The 16,146-nt window shown below is 50.1% G+C and overlaps 2 protein-coding genes across 9 annotated transcripts in view; both read left to right on the top strand.

Annotated features, from left to right (window-relative positions):
• The window catches only part of PIK3R6 (phosphoinositide-3-kinase regulatory subunit 6), a 61,077-nt gene extending 56,156 nt beyond the window's left edge, over positions 1 to 4,921 (top strand). For all 8 annotated transcript variants that reach the window (XM_023190885.1, XM_023190881.1, XM_023190886.1 and 5 more), the window contains 2 exons: positions 3,529 to 3,641; positions 4,239 to 4,921. In XM_023190885.1, the coding sequence (XP_023046653.1) occupies positions 3,529 to 3,641; positions 4,239 to 4,395 (270 nt within the window). In that variant the 3' untranslated portion in view covers positions 4,396 to 4,921. The remainder of the gene's footprint in view (positions 1 to 3,528; positions 3,642 to 4,238) is intronic.
• A 2,949-nt stretch (positions 4,922 to 7,870) lies between these two features.
• Positions 7,871 to 10,120, top strand: MFSD6L (major facilitator superfamily domain containing 6 like). The gene has a single exon (XM_023190902.2). It carries the CDS (start codon positions 8,111 to 8,113, stop codon positions 9,869 to 9,871), a length of 1,761 nt encoding a protein of 586 aa, XP_023046670.1. The 5' UTR covers positions 7,871 to 8,110; the 3' UTR covers positions 9,872 to 10,120.
• Positions 10,121 to 16,146: the final 6,026 nt, after the last annotated feature.

Genomic DNA, 16,146 nt, shown 5'->3' with positions numbered 1-16,146 from the left:
TTTGGAAGTGTTCCTGAAGTCACATCTCTGTGCCTTTGCTCATGCGAGGTCCTGGACCTGAAACCTCATTCCTCCCTTCCACCTGCCCACCATCTTTTTATAATTCCTGCTCATCCTATAAGTTGAGACTCAGGTGTCATCTCCCTCAGGAGGCCTTTCCTAATGCTTTTCCCCCTTCCTTCCACATCCTCCACCCTCCTCCCCTCACCTAGGTGAGCTAAGTACACCACCTCTGTGCTCCCATAGGACCCTGGGGACATAGCTATGGAAACATTTGTGACACTATAAATGGCATGATCTTTGTATGTCAATGGCCTGCAAACTCTCTAGGCTCAGGACCCTCATCTTAGTTGGTGAGGTGTCTGGCCTGCAGCAGGGCCTCACCAGATGTTTGTTGAGTCATCTAATCCACCTTCCACCTCATTCTAGACCTCAAGCCGGACCTGGAAGCTGACCCTGAGGCAGCCTATCCACTGTAGGAGAGCTCTGATTGTCTGAGAGGTCTGCCTTGAGCTGAAATCTCTCTTATTATAGGGCAGTCCAATATTTTAGTTTTAGGCTCCAAAGTGGACCTATTTACCCCTCTGTTGCATTTCCTCTTTCAAAGTCAGTTCCTTAAAGTGGTTTCTGTTTTTAGTGACCTCTTTAGACAACCTGGCTGGGGGTTTTTGAAAGTCTAAACTTATCACTTCAGCAAGTTCCGTTTTATCCCTACAGGGACTTGCTAGGGGAAAATTCCAGCAGCTGTGCTTCCCTCCCAGAACCAGGCAGGTCCACGTATGTGTGTTGTCCAAATGGGTTGGATGATAACCACTGAGCAGGAAGGGGAAGCTCACGGTGAGCTGGAGTGAGAAGGCAGAGACAGTTTGAAGAACAGTATGGGGCAAGGGTATTGTGGCTGGCTCAGTAAATTTAAGGGTCAGATATGACCTTAGCTGGATTGGAAGTTTGAAATAGAAAAGAAGTGGTAAATAAAGCAGAAACAGAAGAACTGGGGCTTTGGGGTGTGGAAAACAGGAAGCTGCCAATAGAGAACAGGAGACAATTAGCAGCACTTTGCCCATTCCTTAGTCTTACGGAGAGTGGGATCCTTTGCAAATTCTGCATCTGGACCTTTCCACTTGCTCCCATGGCTTCATCTATAGACTAAAATCTAAGACTCTTGTGGTCCTTATGGGCCAAAGCCAAGCAGGTAGAGTGTGTCTAGGTGTGCAGACCACAAAGGGAAATGAAAGGCATCTGCCTACACCGCAGGCAGAGTGGGAGGAGGCTCAGAGGCTGTGTGTGATTACCTAGAAGGCGGGGCCAGGTCCATGGGCAGGTCATGGAGGCCCAGATCCTTCCAGAGACGCCTAGAGCAGCCTGATGCTAAAGAAAGAACACCAAGTTGAGAGTCAGAGAGCTGGCCCCGTAGCTACCACTGTGCAGGCTTCAGTGGGTCACATTCAATCCCCAGTCTCCTAACCTATGGAAACCGTGCATTTCTCTCACCAGGTGCAATCAGTTCAGGTGCAATTCCATTCACTATGGCAGACAGAATGCACCTGGCTTTCCCTCCACCCCAGCTCATGCAGCACTTCAGCCCCCTGCAGTCTCTCCAGGTATTTTTGGAAGGTCACGAGTGACATTCCAGTATCAACAGTCATTCCTTTAGCTGTCCAATCAGTGCCCACTAGGTTCCACTGCCTGCCCCCCTGACCACAACCATGGCTGACAGCTCCAGAGCACAGAGCACTAAAGGTGCCACAGGCTCTTTTTTTTTCTGAGAGAGTCTCATTCTGTTGCCCAGGATGGAGTGCAGTGGCGCAATCTCGGCTCACTGCAACCTCCACCTCCCAGGTTCAAGCGATTCTCCTGCCTCAGCCTCTCAGGTAGCTGGGATTGCAGGCATGCGCCACCACGCCTGGCTAATTTTTTTGTATTTTTGGTAGAGATGGGGTTTCACCATGTTGGCCAGGCTGATCTCGAACTCCTGACCTCAGGTGATCTGCCCACCTTGGCCTCCCAAAGTGCTAGGATTACAGGCGTGAGCCACCGCGCCCAGCCAAGGTGCTACAGGTTCGGTTGGCACCGGGGGAGAAGCCCCTCTCCCCTGAGTGTTACCCTCTGTCATGAAGTCGCCCCGTCTTACAGAGGTTTTGTTAATCTGTCTTTACTCACAGCTCACCCATTCAGACGCACAGGAGTCTATGCATAGCGGGGTGATAGGTGGGGGCTTGGCCTAGGGCACAAACCAAGAAGAGAAAGAACCCACAGTAGGTTCCCCTTCCCCTCTGACACCTGGGACTTCACTGCTGCGTCCATTAGTCATGCTTGTCTCCTTCTTGGAAAATTGTAATTAATAAGAGTTCTTAACCGTGTCTTGGGCTCTATTCCAAGCACTTAATATATACTATCTCATTTAATCTTCACAACAATCCTAAAAGGTAGCACAGAGAGATTAAGAAACATGCTTAAAGTCACACAGCTAGTAAGTGGCAGAGCCGAGATTAGAGCCTGGGCAGCCTGGCTTAGAGACTATGCTCTTACCCTCCTCCCAGGGTATCCCGCACGGCCTGTCCACAGACTTCTGGCTGGCCTACTCCCGTCCCCTAAAAGTTCAGCTGAAATGCCTGGGCATGTGTGAACCCCCAGTTTAGGCTGCTGCTCGTGCCTCTGCTAGGTGACATTGAACAACTCAGTGGTTGTTCTCAGCCCTGCCTACATTCAGGAGCTTTGTAAACAATGCCGGTGCCTGAGCTCAACTCCATGCCACTTGAATCAGAATCTCCAATGTTATATTTTTGAAAATTGATTCTTATGGGCAGCCATAAGGCATCACTTGAAAGAGATGGTCTCTGAGGCCTCTGGCAACTCCAGGGTTCTGTGGTTGTAAATTACCCAAAGCTGCTGTCTGTGTGTGGAATGAGCCACAACCTCTGAATGCTCCACCTGCAACCCACAATCCTCATAGTTCTCTGCCCAATAGGAGGCGACCTCTCTGGAGCTACTCCCTCAGATTAGGAGTTATAAGGATGCCTGGGGGTGCTTTCCTTTGGCCTGGTCTGAGGCTTGGGGTCTTTGGCTGCTTTCTAGACCCTCTGTGTCTGTGGCAGGTAAATAATGTTGTATGTGATTTAATGCTGAGAACCAGGGTCAAAACTTTTAAAATCACTGAAATACCCCCAAATTCCATATACATTAACATGCCTGTCATAGAGGAGATGCTCAGAAAATGTTGAAGAAATCAGCACTCAAGTTCAGGTAACTTGGCAACCTGGCAAGCACTCTCCACAGCATTCCCATTTGTGTTCAGAATCAAGGACAACAGGTTGGGAAAAGAATTGGAAAAACGATGTGAGATCCCAGGGCAAGGGCAGCCTCGAAGCAGTTTGTGCAGGGTTGTCACTCCTCCGTCACTTGCAGAAGGAGAGTTGGGGAGCCCATGTGCTGGACTGAAGAAATACACCAGATTCCAGGGTAGGAGATGTTGGCAGGGCCACCTGTTGAGCAAAGGTAGCACTCACGTGTGCAATCTCTCTGCTGCAGACGGTGACCAACACCTTCAGGACGAACAATATCCAGATCCAGAGCCAGGACCAGAGGCTGCTGACATTGTCACTGGACAAGGACGATCAACGCACTTTCCGGGACGTGGTCAGGTGAGGCTGGGCCTGCCACCCCTAGAGGTCCAGGGCCCATGGGACAAACCGAAGCAGGAGCCAGCTCCTGCCATCTCCTGCCTCTAGCTCAAGGCACCTCATCGGAGGTAGATCCTGTGGCCAGGCAGGTGTCCTTGGTGAGGATGGACTGAGGCCACTGCTCTATGCCTTGAATCCAGGAAGTTGAGGCAAATGAATGGCAGACCCAGGGCAGCAGCTGCTACTGCATTTTCCCCAGATGCCTCTGCATACACTCAGCCTGCAGCCTCCTGATCCAGCCGCCTCTGCAGGCACGGGCCCCTCCCACACAGGCTCACCTTCAGTGGCATCTGTGTCCCAGTTAGCCGACCCTTACTGGCTTCCCCTCGGGAGGTGTGTTTGGGTAAGGGAGGCATACGCAGAGTTACTTCTTCCAAGTGCCTCCTCCTCTCCTGGTGAGCCCCAGGCCCAGGTTGTTCTTTCTCATCCTGACTCTTCCTCTTTCTTCTGTGTGGCCACCTCCTCAATGCCCTACAATGACAGCTCTGCCTTTCAAATGCCCTAGGCAGATCTGATCCCTGAGACGGGTCACCTGAGCTGGTCTCTCTCCACCCACAGATTCGAGGTTGCTCCCTGCCCAGAACCATGTTCCGAGGCCCAGAAGTCCAAGGCGCCGTGGCTCAATTTGCATGGGCAACAGGAGATGGATGCGACCAAAGCCAAACCCAAGCCCCTTCTGATGCCCATCAACACATTCTCTGGCATTGTCCAGTGAGCCTGCAGGGACAGCAGGCCCGGGAGGAAGGATACACTACCCCACCAACCCCAAGCACTCACACCAACAGCCAGAGCAAGGCCCAGCTCCACACGGCAGCTTTGGCCTTGACCAGGAGCCAGCGAGGGCCTGGGAGCACAGGGAGCCTACCGTGGGGGCTGTGACGAGGAAGGGCCCGCACGGAGGTCTACGGATGGCCCCGGCAATGCCGCAGCTGCTTGAGAACACGCACACCAAGCCCAGCTTCTCACACAAATGTCTACGCCTTCATTTAACTTCAATTCCCACTTCTCCCGCTGTCCTCTCCCACCCAAGCTCCCCACCCAGCCCGTAAAACCTGTCTCGGCCAGAGCCCTGTGGCCTAGGGGAAAACGGGAAAATGGGAAGCAGGGAACAGCAGTGGCACCACCTCCCTCCCGTCTCTTCCCTTCCCACTCTCAGGCCACTGCCCACCTCACCCAGTCCACGCAGGTGTCTCTATCAGGTGGGAGAAAAATGTCAGATTCAATAAATGTACACTGAAGTCCTTCTGCTTTCATCTCACACCTGGCAATATTCATATGTTAATAGGAATCATCAAGGCAATCCTTTATATAACTTGTTGAGTCCACTGGGGCCAGGTCAGAGTTCTGTGAGGTATAAACTGGTGTGTTCTGTCTCCTGCCCCTTACTTGCCCTGTCACTGCTCTGGAGTGCAGTGGCACAATCACAGCCTCGACCTCTCGGGCCCAAGCGATCCTCCCACCTCAGCCTCTCAAGTAACTGGGACCACAGGCATATGCCACCATGCCCTACTACGTTTGGGAATTTTTTGTTTTGGGGCTTTTTTTTTTGACAGAGTCTTGTTCTGTCACCCAAGCTGGAGTGCAATGGCATGATCTTGGCTCACTGCAACCTCCACCTCCCGGGCTTAAGCGATTCTCTGTGCCTCAGCCTCCCAAGTAGCTAGGATTACAGGCATGCACCACCACGCCCTGCTAATTTTTGTATTTTTAGTAGAGACGGGGTTTCATCATGTTGGCTAGGTTGGTCTCGAACTCCTGACCTCAGGTGATCTGCCCGCCTCGGCCACCCAAAGTGCAGGGATTACAGGCATGAGCCACCACACTGGCTAAGTCTGAGATTAAAGACATCAAAATTCTTGGCTTTTATATTCAAAAACTTACATCCAGGTGTAAAATAGAAAGATCAATGACACATCTTCAGTTTCTTCATCCCCAGAAATAGGTATGGTGTGGGGGGAAAATAACAGAGAAAACAAAAATGCCTGGACTTGAGTCCTATCACCTGGACGGAGTGCCAGGGGATGACAGTGGGCATGGGGGTAAGGTGAGGATGGTAGAAGATTCCCTTTTAAGTTTGGATATCCAAGAATAGAGAAGAGGGCACTTTGCTTTGGGCCAAATTGCCCCAGGAGTGGAAGCAAGTCTCAATGGCAGGACACCGTCTCAATGCCAAGGGGAGTGTAAGATGGACCACCTGGCATGCAGAGCCAGAGGGGTCCAAGGTCAGTCTTAGAGAGAGTCCCTGTGCCTGTATAGGACATGGGAAGCAGGCAGAGATTTTCTTGGGTAGCTGAAAGCAGGCAAGCTCAAAGGGAAAAGGGTGCAGCTGCAGGCAGCAGTGTGGAGCACGGCACCTGAAGGCCAGGTGCGGAATTGTGGGCACCTCCACCGACTCCAGCATGGTGCAGTGAGAGAGGGAGCCTGGGGGATGCCATTCACGCCATTCTCACTGCCCCCACCCTGACTGATGGTTTGACTTGCCTGAAGCAATCCAAGTGTTTAGCCCAAGTTCCTGGGGCAACATGGGCAGCCAGAGACTGGGTGGGGCCCATGGTCTAGCTCAGGGTGCACCCTGCAGGCGTCAGGACATGCCCCTTGCACACCTGCACATGTCCAGGCACACTGGAGTCTGACACCTGCCTCCAGTGGAGATGAACCCAGGACAGGTCAGGACTGAGAAGTGGATGGATGCACTATCTTTCACTGAGGCTGCCCACAGCAGAACCCAGGGAGGGGTGGGAGTAGGGCAATCAGTGTGACTGAGGTGGTTTTAAAACTGAAATGATTGCAGTAGCACTGAATTGGAGTGAGTTTACCTGGAGGAGGCTAGATTTTATTTTTCCTGCCGTTGGCGTGATGTAAACGGATTCATACCAATTTGATCACTCAGTCATTAGGTTTTCAGTAGATGTCTGCAGAGTTTACCAGTTATTTAGGTTAAGTGAGGCCTCTGGGCCTCCCTCCAACATACTCTGTACCAGCTGATAATGAAGGCAAGTCACAGGTCGAATTCCGTTACACATAGACATGTGTTGGCAAGTAGTTCCGCTCCACCCCCAGCCAAATTAGGTGCTCTGAGCAAATCCTGTATGAAAAGTTTACTGAATCAGGGGCTGCATATTGGACCATTTTGAAGCAAAGCCTACAGCATCCTTCCTAAGGGTTTGGACTAGTGACATCTCTAGATTATTATACCCTGTTCCAGCAAGAGAGGAAGTGCCTTCAAAAAATTATACCCAATCCAGGTGACTTGGACACCACCAATTTCACCAGTGAAAAACTAGTTCTAATATCTATTATGTTCATTAGTGAAGACACTTCCGTTGATATAAGATTGTTGACGTGCTTGTATTAGCTGTCTCTGTCTTTTTGATGAAATGCTAGCTAACCACCTCAGGTGTGTGTACTCTTAAACAGGGCACCTGAGTACCCTTAGGTGTAGTTTAAAACCGTGCAGCACATACACACGGCTCTGGGGACTGCCATGTGCTGGCGGACCGGCTGCAAGGAGTTCCCCTGGACGACTGCCATCAGCTGTCAGCTCTCCTTAGGGATTGTCCCAGCTGGAGACAACCGTGTCACCCGAGGTCACGCCACTTCCGAGGGCAGTGCACATTCAATGAAACAATTGTAGGCCCCTGGGACAAAAGTACCTGCCTTCCTGGAGCTTGGATTCTGGTGGAGACAGACAATAAACAAGATCAACACATGAAAAAAAAGCCCGTAGTGCCTTGGACAGTGATAACGTTCTAGAGAGAACGATCAAGTAGGGCAGGGGAGTGGGAGTCTTGGGGGTGGGGTGTGGACAGGGGTATGGGATTTGCGATGTCAGAGTGGACCCGGTTGATCTCTGTGATTGGTCACTGATCAGGGTGCATTCGAATAAAGACCTGAGGAAGATGAGGGAGAGAGCCTGGTGGATACCATTCATTCCATTCTGGCTCCCCGCACGCCGACTCTGACGGTTTTACTTGCCTGAAGCAGTCCAGGCGGTTAGCTCAGGCTCCTGGGCTACACTGGCAGCCAAAGGCTGGGCGGGGCCCGCGGCCTAACTCGGAGCGCACCCTGCAGGCTCCCGGACGCGCACCTGCGCACCTCGCGCACCTGCGCACGTCCGAGCAGGTGGCCAGCGGCGGCGGCGGGACGTGGCAGGTGCGGCTCGCAGGTGCGCCGGCCCCGCCCCCACCTTCGCCTCCGCCGCGCCTCACCCTCCGGGCGGGGCCCCTTTCCGGCCAGCGGCAGGACCTGGGAGCAGTGGCCGGGGGCGGCCGTTGACCTGGCGACCGCGGCGCCGCCCCAGACCGGGGGCGCAGTCCCACTCGCTCCGAGCCCCGGGCCCCCGAGCCTCCCTCCCGGGGGACATGGGGCCGCGCCCTCCCTGCGCCCAGCTCGGCCCTGCGTCGGCCCAGGCCTGACAGAGCCCGGCAGCCATGAGCGCCAACCCCCGGTGGGACATCAGCAGGGCGCTGGGGGTGGCCAAGCTCTTCCACCTGGTGTGCGGGGTCCGGGAAGCCTGCGTGACCCCGTTCCTGACTCTCTACCTGAGGCAGCTGGGCTTGGCCGCTCCCTGGGTGGGCATCCTAATGGGAACCAAGCACCTAATCGCTGCCTTCTGGGCTCCGGTCTGTGCCTTCCTGGCCAAAAGCTACCGGAAACGGAGAGTGCTTCTGATCGGCTCCCTGCTCAGCTCGGTGGGGGCCAGCCTGCTGATGGTCCTGATCCCAGCGGCGGACAAAAATCGGATGCACTTCCCTTGTAATGGAAGCAGTGGCGTGACCAGCACAGACGCACCCCCGGGGGTCACACTACTTGTGAACATCACCTCGGCCCAAGAGCCTGCCTCCAGGCACCCAGCCAACAGGACTGCAGAGGTGGAAATGCCTGGCTTCAGAAACCCACCTGGTGAAAGTGACCCAGAAACTTTCCGTGATCCACACGACTACGTAGCGCCCTCCGTTGAAGGAGCTAGGACCACATCCCAAGTTCTCCTCCATCCTGTCACTTCGGAGCTGAAAGATCATCCCTGGGAAGTTACTTTTGAGGTGGTCAAGACAGCCCTCCCCTTGCTTCCCCGGGGGAAAGGGCCTGGAAATCCAGCCAATTTGTCAGGGACCAAGGGGAAAGCCTGGGCTTTTGACCTGTCCTTGAATGGGTTGCGGTGGACTTTCATCCTCTCCTTAGGATCCATGGCGTTCTGGGAGCTGCTGGCAGCGCCTCTGGAGCAGGTGGCAGATGACAGCCTTTATGAGTATCTGGATTTTGTGGATGCCACTGACCGATACAGAAGCCTGTGGGTCTGGAGGTTGCTGGGCATGTTGGTAGGTGTGTGTGGCATCCCAGCCTTGGTGGGGCAGCTGGACTGCTTCCTGATGAACAGTGGCCCCCGCGGTGTGGTCCACTTCTATGGGTACTCGGTGGTCAGCACCCTGGCCTTACTGGTGAGCATTGCCTTTCCCATTCCCAGCTGTCAGCAGTGGGAGCCCAGCTACAAAAGCGTCAAAGCACTGTCTATTGTCGGGGGCGACCCCCGCCTCATTCTCCTTGCCTTCACCGTTGTTTTGACAGGAGCCATCGTCAGTACTGTCCAGAACTTTCTGTTCTGGCACATGATGGACCATGGGAGTGGCGAGCTGGTCATGGGTTTCTCGGTCGCCCTCAGCTTGCTGGGGGAAATTCTGCTTCATCCGTTCAAAACTACATTGCTTAGGAAACTGTCCAGGACGGGCCTGGTGGGGCTGGGGCTGAGCTGCCTCGCTGGGCAGCTGCTCTACTACTCTTTCCTCTGGAGCTGGTGGTCCGTCCTCCCCGTTCAGATCTTGAGTGCCATTAGCAATGGGGCTCTGTGGTGGGCTGTGGAGGCCTCAGTGGAGGACCTGGCCACTCCCTGCATGGAGAGGGCTCTGAGTGCCTTGTTCCGAAGCCACTTTTACGGGAGTGGCTGTAGCCTGGGCAGCTTTGTGGGGGGCTTCGTGGTGATGCGCTTCAGCCTGGCTGTGATCTACCAGGCCTGCTGTGTGGCCCTGTTGCTCTGGTTGGCCTTGCTCCTGTCCATACAGCGGAGGCTGCCTCAAGAGCGGAAAATCAAGTACTCGAAGCTGCTGTCCATGGAGGTGAGTGACACCAGTGACTCTGAGCAGGGGACAGAACGCGACTGGCTTGTGAAGGCCATGAGGGAGGAACACTCAGACTGAAAGGGCTGAGAAATCCAGAGTGTGCTGATCTAGGAAGGAATGAATGGACTGAACAAAACTCAGCCTGCTAAGGTTTCTGCCCTGGACTGCAGGGAACCGGGGAAGAGAGGGTGGGTCTGTGCTGAAGGCCCAACAGGATCATCTCATTGCATGATTTTCTTTACTTTTGAAGTAAAAGGAGATTTAACTTTTCACCATTCGATCTTTTTTAAATAATGGAGGAAGAATATATTTGCTTTTTTAGAAGTTCCCTGTGTAGTCACTATATGTTGATGTATAAGGTTTGCGAAAGTCCTGACTCGGGTGCTGTTGAATTCAGCAATGGCTGAAGCGATCAAATCAAACTGTCACTGCCAGGAAGACCATGGGGAACTTCAGGATTCAGTTGGCAGAGAGGGCAGCTGACTTGGATGAATCATGGCATTCCCAGGGGTCATAAAGGCATTAGCCTGCTTCTATAAAAGCCATGCTGTGGGCAGGTAAGAATGGTAATGAAGGGCTGGGCGTGGTGGCTCTTGCCTGTAATCCCAGCTCTTTGGGAGGCCAAGGCGGGCAGATCATGAGGTCAAGAGATGGAGACCCTGGCCAACATGGTGAAATCCTGTCTCTACTAAAGACACAAAACTTAGCTGGGCATGGTGGAATGTGCCTGTAGTGCCAGCTACTCGGGAGGTTGAGGCAGGAGAATCACTTGAACCCTGAAAGTGGAGGTTGCAGTGAGCTGAGATCCGGCCACTGCACTTCAGCCTGGCGACAGAGCGAGACTCCGTCTCAAAAAAAAAAAAAAAAAGAATGGTAAAGAAAACAAACTCCTTTCTGTTCCCATAGATCTACAAGTGCCCGCACTCACACCCAGGTGCTTCCAATGGGAGAAAATAACGGGAAATGTATGTGTGTTGGGAGGAAGTGGCAGGTTAATAGGTTTCATTCTTGCCTTCTCACAAATGTGTGTCCCACTTAGAATCATAATCTATATTTACATCAGAGCAAGGGAAATTTCATGTCTTTTGAACTCACATTTTGCATGCTCTGCCTCACAAAGCACATGGAGATTTTAACATCTGTTTTATTGGGGTGCAGATGTCTCCATAGGTCAAGGTGCTATAGGTCGTCCACACTGTACCTGTGCCCAGGCACTTGGTGGGGTTTTGGGAGTGACATACTAGTGCTTCTGCCTTCTCAAAGTCCCCCAGGGGAAAGGCCTGGAATAAAGGGCCCTTTATTCCAGAGGCCAGCCCCCAGGGCCCAATTCTTCTACCTTATCGTTAGTTAAATATAGGATATTGAATTTAGAAGAAGCCTCACTGCACAAATGCAGAAAATGTCTCATAGCTTGAGAGGCGGAAGCAGATATATGAATGTCCACTGGGTCAGACACGGCTCTAGCATCTTTATTTGTTGTTGGTTTTGTTTGTTTGTTTTTTGTTTTGTGTTGAGATGGAGTCTCGCTCTGTCACCAGGCTGGAGTGCAATGGCGCGATCTCGGCTCACTACAACCTCCAACTCCCTGGTTCAGGTGATCTCCTGCCTCATCCTCCCGAGTAGCTGGGATTACAGGCATGTGCCACCACACTCAGGTATGGGTTTTTTTTTTTTTTTTTTTTTTTTGTATTTTTGTATTTTTAGTAAAGATGAAGTTTCACCATGCCACCATGTTGACCAGGATGGTCTTGATTTCTTGACCTCGTGATCCGCCCGCCTCAGCCTCCCAAAGTGCTGGGATTCCAGGCGTGAGCCACTGCACCCGGCCCTTTATTTGTTTTTTATTTCACCCTAAGAAGCTTTAAGGTACAAATAATCAACAAAAAAATTACCTCCGCCCTAAACAATTAGAGATTTCTCATGTGTATATATATATGACATTCAGGGGTGAGCAGCCTAGAGATGGTGCCACTGCTGGATGATGCCACTGGGGATCTAGAATCTTTTCATCTCCTCACACTGTCATCCTTAGCCTGAGGCTACCTTCCCAGATTTGTACCCTCATAGGAACAAGATGGCTGCTGCTCTTCCAGCCCTTTCATCTGTGTTCCAGGCAGGAAGAAAAGGGAAAGACAATAGGGCAAAGGGAGAAACAGGAACAAGTGTCTGTATCAAGAAAATAGGCTGCACAGTGGGTGGCTCATGCCTATAATCCCAGCACTTTGGGAGGCCGAGGTAGGAGGATTGCTTGAGCCCAGGAGTTGGAGACCAGCCTGGGAAACATGGTGAGACATTGTCTCTACAAAAAAAAAAAAATTACATTAGCTAGATATGGTGGCGTGCACCTGTAGTCCCAGGTACTCAGGAGGCTGAAGTGGGAGGATTGCTTTTGCCCAGGAGTTTAAGGCTGCAGTGAGTCGTGTTTGTGCCAGTGCACTCCAGCCTGGGTTATAGAGCAAGACCCTATCTCCCCCCACCAAAAAAAAAAAAAAAAAGGAAAGATAAGCCCCCCCAGAAACTCCTCAGCTGAGTGGCCACTCTAGCTGCAAGGAAGTCTGGGAGGAAGTATTTTCAGCTAGGCACAGTTACACACCAAGCAAAATCAGGGTTGCATTAGGAAGAGGGGGCTGGATATAGAACTGGCAACTAGTAACATCTACAGCGGCCTCCAGGATGGAACTCACAGCCAGGTCCAGCTTATTGCAAAGTCTGTATTCCTTTCACCCCAGTAAGCCAGCTTCCCCCACAGAAATGACTTTAGCAACATGACCCCAACAAATACTCTATGAATAAATCAAATTTGTTATCTGCATTTTACAAATGAGAACATGGAGTCTCAGCAGTCACACATTGGGTCACTGGCAGAAACATCATCAGAATTCTGGATCTCCTTACTCCAAGTGTGGGGCATTGTCTTCTGTGCCAGTAGTTCCCCAGCCTGGCTGTCAATCCAAGTATGAGGAGCATATCCTAAAAGCCAGGTTCCTGGGTTCCATCAGAATCTCACAGGTGGGGCTCAGTAATCTGCATTTTTGGAGCAATCTCCAAGTGACTCTGATGTGGTCAGCCAAGCACTGTCTGCTCGGTTACCCTTTCCAGCTCTGTCTGTCTCAACACTTCTTTGCCAAATGTTTCTATTTGCAGTGAAGCAAATAGCAACTATTGAGTGGTCACTCTAGGCCAGGCACTGTTCTAAACAAGGCACACAGTGTACGCGTACTAGCTCATCAAGCGATCATAGGATGTAGTCACTATTAGCGTCTCCCGTTTCAGATGGCAGAACTGAAGGTTCAGTGACTTGCCTGAGGCCACGCAGCTAGTAAGTGGCAGAGTTGATATTCAGATCCAGCCTGGTGGCTCCTGGGCCTGAGATTTTAATCACCGTGCTCTATGGTGGAGAAATCGAGGTGAAAGCCGGGGCTGGGAGTGGAATTAAATGTTAAGATCTAAGGTAGCTATCACTTGAAATTGACTGGATAGTAGATAATATTTACTATTTAGACAGAACATACAGTAATACCAAAAGGCAAACACGTGTAAGTCCTCTTAAACAAAAGGATGAGGAACAGGAACTGGCATAAGAAAACAGTTAAGTAAGTGTGATTTAGCCTGAAGAAGAGAAAGAAGGTGGAGAAAAAGAAGCATGAGTTGGGGGGAGGGGCTGTAGAGGAGGAGACTGAAGACAGAGGGAGGTGACGACTGATGGATCTAAAAGATTTTATGGGAAGGATGGGAGGCCGAGGCTATTTAGTTAGGGCTATTTAGTTAATGTTTGACTTTACATTTTCTTTAATGAATAAAGCCCCTTTTTCCAAAGGGAAAAAAAAACATCGTGCTACTTGCCATGGGGAATTCAAGGATGAATGAAATGCAGTCCATACCCTCAAGAAGCTAACAGTCTAACTAGTTACACACACACACAAACACACATGCAAACACACAAACACACACACACGGAAGCACAGGACAGTGTGGGAGATGCCACAGAAAAAGTATTACTAGAGTTTAAGAAAGAGATCATTTCTGACTCAAGAACTCAACTAAGGTTTTGTGGAGATTATATTTAAGTCTAAGTCTTCAAGGATAGCCAATTTTATTTATTTATTTATTTGTTTATTTATTTTTTGAGACGGAGTCTCGCTCTGTCGCCCAGGCTGGAGTGCAGTGGTGCGATCTCGGTTCACTGCAACCTCCACCTCCTGGGTTCATGTCATTCTCCTGCCTCAGCCTCCTGAGTAGCTGGGATTACAGGCGCCCGCCACCACACCCAGGTAATTTTTTTGTATTTTTAGTAGACACGGGGTTTCACTGTGTTAGCTAGGATGGTCTTGATCTCCTGACTTCGTGATCCACCTGCCTCGGCCTCCCAAAGTGCTGGGATTACAGGAGTGAACACCCCGCCTGGGACAGTAAACTTTTAACAGGTAAAGTGAGGGTGGTAACCTGTAAACTGTTAACAGGTAAAGTGAGGGTGGTAACCTAGGAGAGGGCATTCTACGACTATATAAACAAAGCTGCAGAGGTGAAAAAAAGCATGAAGAATACTTGGAGAGTAGCAAGAAATACAGTTTGGCTAAAGCGAAGGATTTGTGTAGGATGGTGCTTAAATGCAAGGCTGGAAAGAGAGATGGGACCAGGTCAGGGAAGGCCTTGATCCAGTAGACTTTGGATAAGACATGGAGGGCTCTGGTAAGGGTCGTTAGAGGCCACACTGAGCTTTTTTTTTTTTTTTTTTTAAGTAGCTTTATTGAGTTATCGACATATAAAAAACTGCACACAATCAAACACTTGTGACATGCCTCCTGCCCCTTTATAATCCCTCCTCCCTAGCCTGCTCCACTTTGGACCTGGGCAACCACTGATCTACTTTCTGTCACCATGTGTTAATTTGCATTTTTAAAGACTATAGTATGTCCTCTTTTATTCTGACTTTTTTCACTCAGTGTAATTGCAATGACTTCTGACACCAATGACCAGGAGCTAGACTCAAGGTTAAGGGCTCAAGACTGCCCGCACTTCAGATGCAGTCACACGTTTGAGGGCTTCCCACTCCCCTCTCAGGTTTGATAATTCACTAGAAAACCCCACAAGACCCAGGAAAGAATGACACTTACTATTACAGTTTTATTATAGCCAAAGGTTACACATGAGAACCAGCCAAAAGAAGAGATGCACAGGGTAAGGACTGGGAGGATCCCAAACATGAAACTTCTGTGTCTTCTCCTTGTGGAGTCAGGACAAAGGACCCTTCCAGCACACTGACGTGAGACAAGACAGAGTGTAGCCAAGCAGTCCGATTCACCCAAACTTTGATAGCCATTGTTTTTATTAGGGGCTTCATCACATAGGCGTGACTCATTGGATCACTGGCCTGCAACTCAATCTTCAGCCCTTCTCCTCTCCCCAGAAGTCAGGCCTATACCAAAAGCTCAAAACCCCAACCTTCTAAATCCATGGTCGGTTTTTCTGGTATGGCCAGCCCCCATCCTGAGTCATTCTATTAGCATAAATTATGTAAGGTCCCATCATGAGTCACCTGATCAGCATAAACTCAGGTGTGGTTGATGGGCCAACCACCAATAACAAAGACACTCTTTGACTGGAAAATTCCAAGGATTTAGAGGCCATCTCCCAGGAACTGGGGACAAAGGCCAAATTCTTTATTACACAGGATAATTAATTTGAAAATCAGCAATGATCTCAAGTATATTAATAGCTTCTTCCTTTTCATTGCTGAGTAGTATTCCATCACATGGATATACTACAATTTATCCTTTCATTTGTATTGTATTATATTACAATACATTTCAATTCAAAGATGTTATTGTGTTCAGTTTTTGATGATTACAAATAAAACTTTTTATGAATATTCATGTCTAAGTCTTTGTATGAACACACACTTTCATTTCTCTTGGGTAAATACCAAATCAAATGGTAGACATATGTTTAACTTTTAAAGAACTGCTAATAGTTTCCCAAAGTGGTTGTGCCATTTTACATTCCCACCAGCAGGGCATGAGAGTTCCAGCTTCTCTACAACCTCACCGACACTCCGTAAAATCGATCTCTTTAATTTTAGCCATTCTAACAGGCATGTAGTAGTAGAGTTGTGTCTTGGTATCCTTGGGGAATTGGTTCTAAGACCCCTCCCCCAACAGATACCAAAATCCAAGGATGCTCAAGTGCCTTATATATAATGGCATACTATTTGCATATAACTTATGCACATCATTCCATACACTTCATATCATTTCTAGATTATTTATAATACCTAATATAATGTAAATGCTATGTAAATAGTTGTTATTCCCTATTTTTGCATTTGGATTATCTTTGTTGTTGTTGTTTGGATT

The sequence above is a fragment of the Piliocolobus tephrosceles genome, chromosome 16 (assembly GCF_002776525.5).
Source record: "Piliocolobus tephrosceles isolate RC106 chromosome 16, ASM277652v3, whole genome shotgun sequence".
In the NCBI taxonomy this organism is placed as follows: domain Eukaryota; kingdom Metazoa; phylum Chordata; class Mammalia; order Primates; family Cercopithecidae; genus Piliocolobus; species Piliocolobus tephrosceles.
The sequence above is the reverse complement of the archived record's forward strand: the minus strand, read 5'-3'. Positions and strand labels throughout refer to the sequence as shown.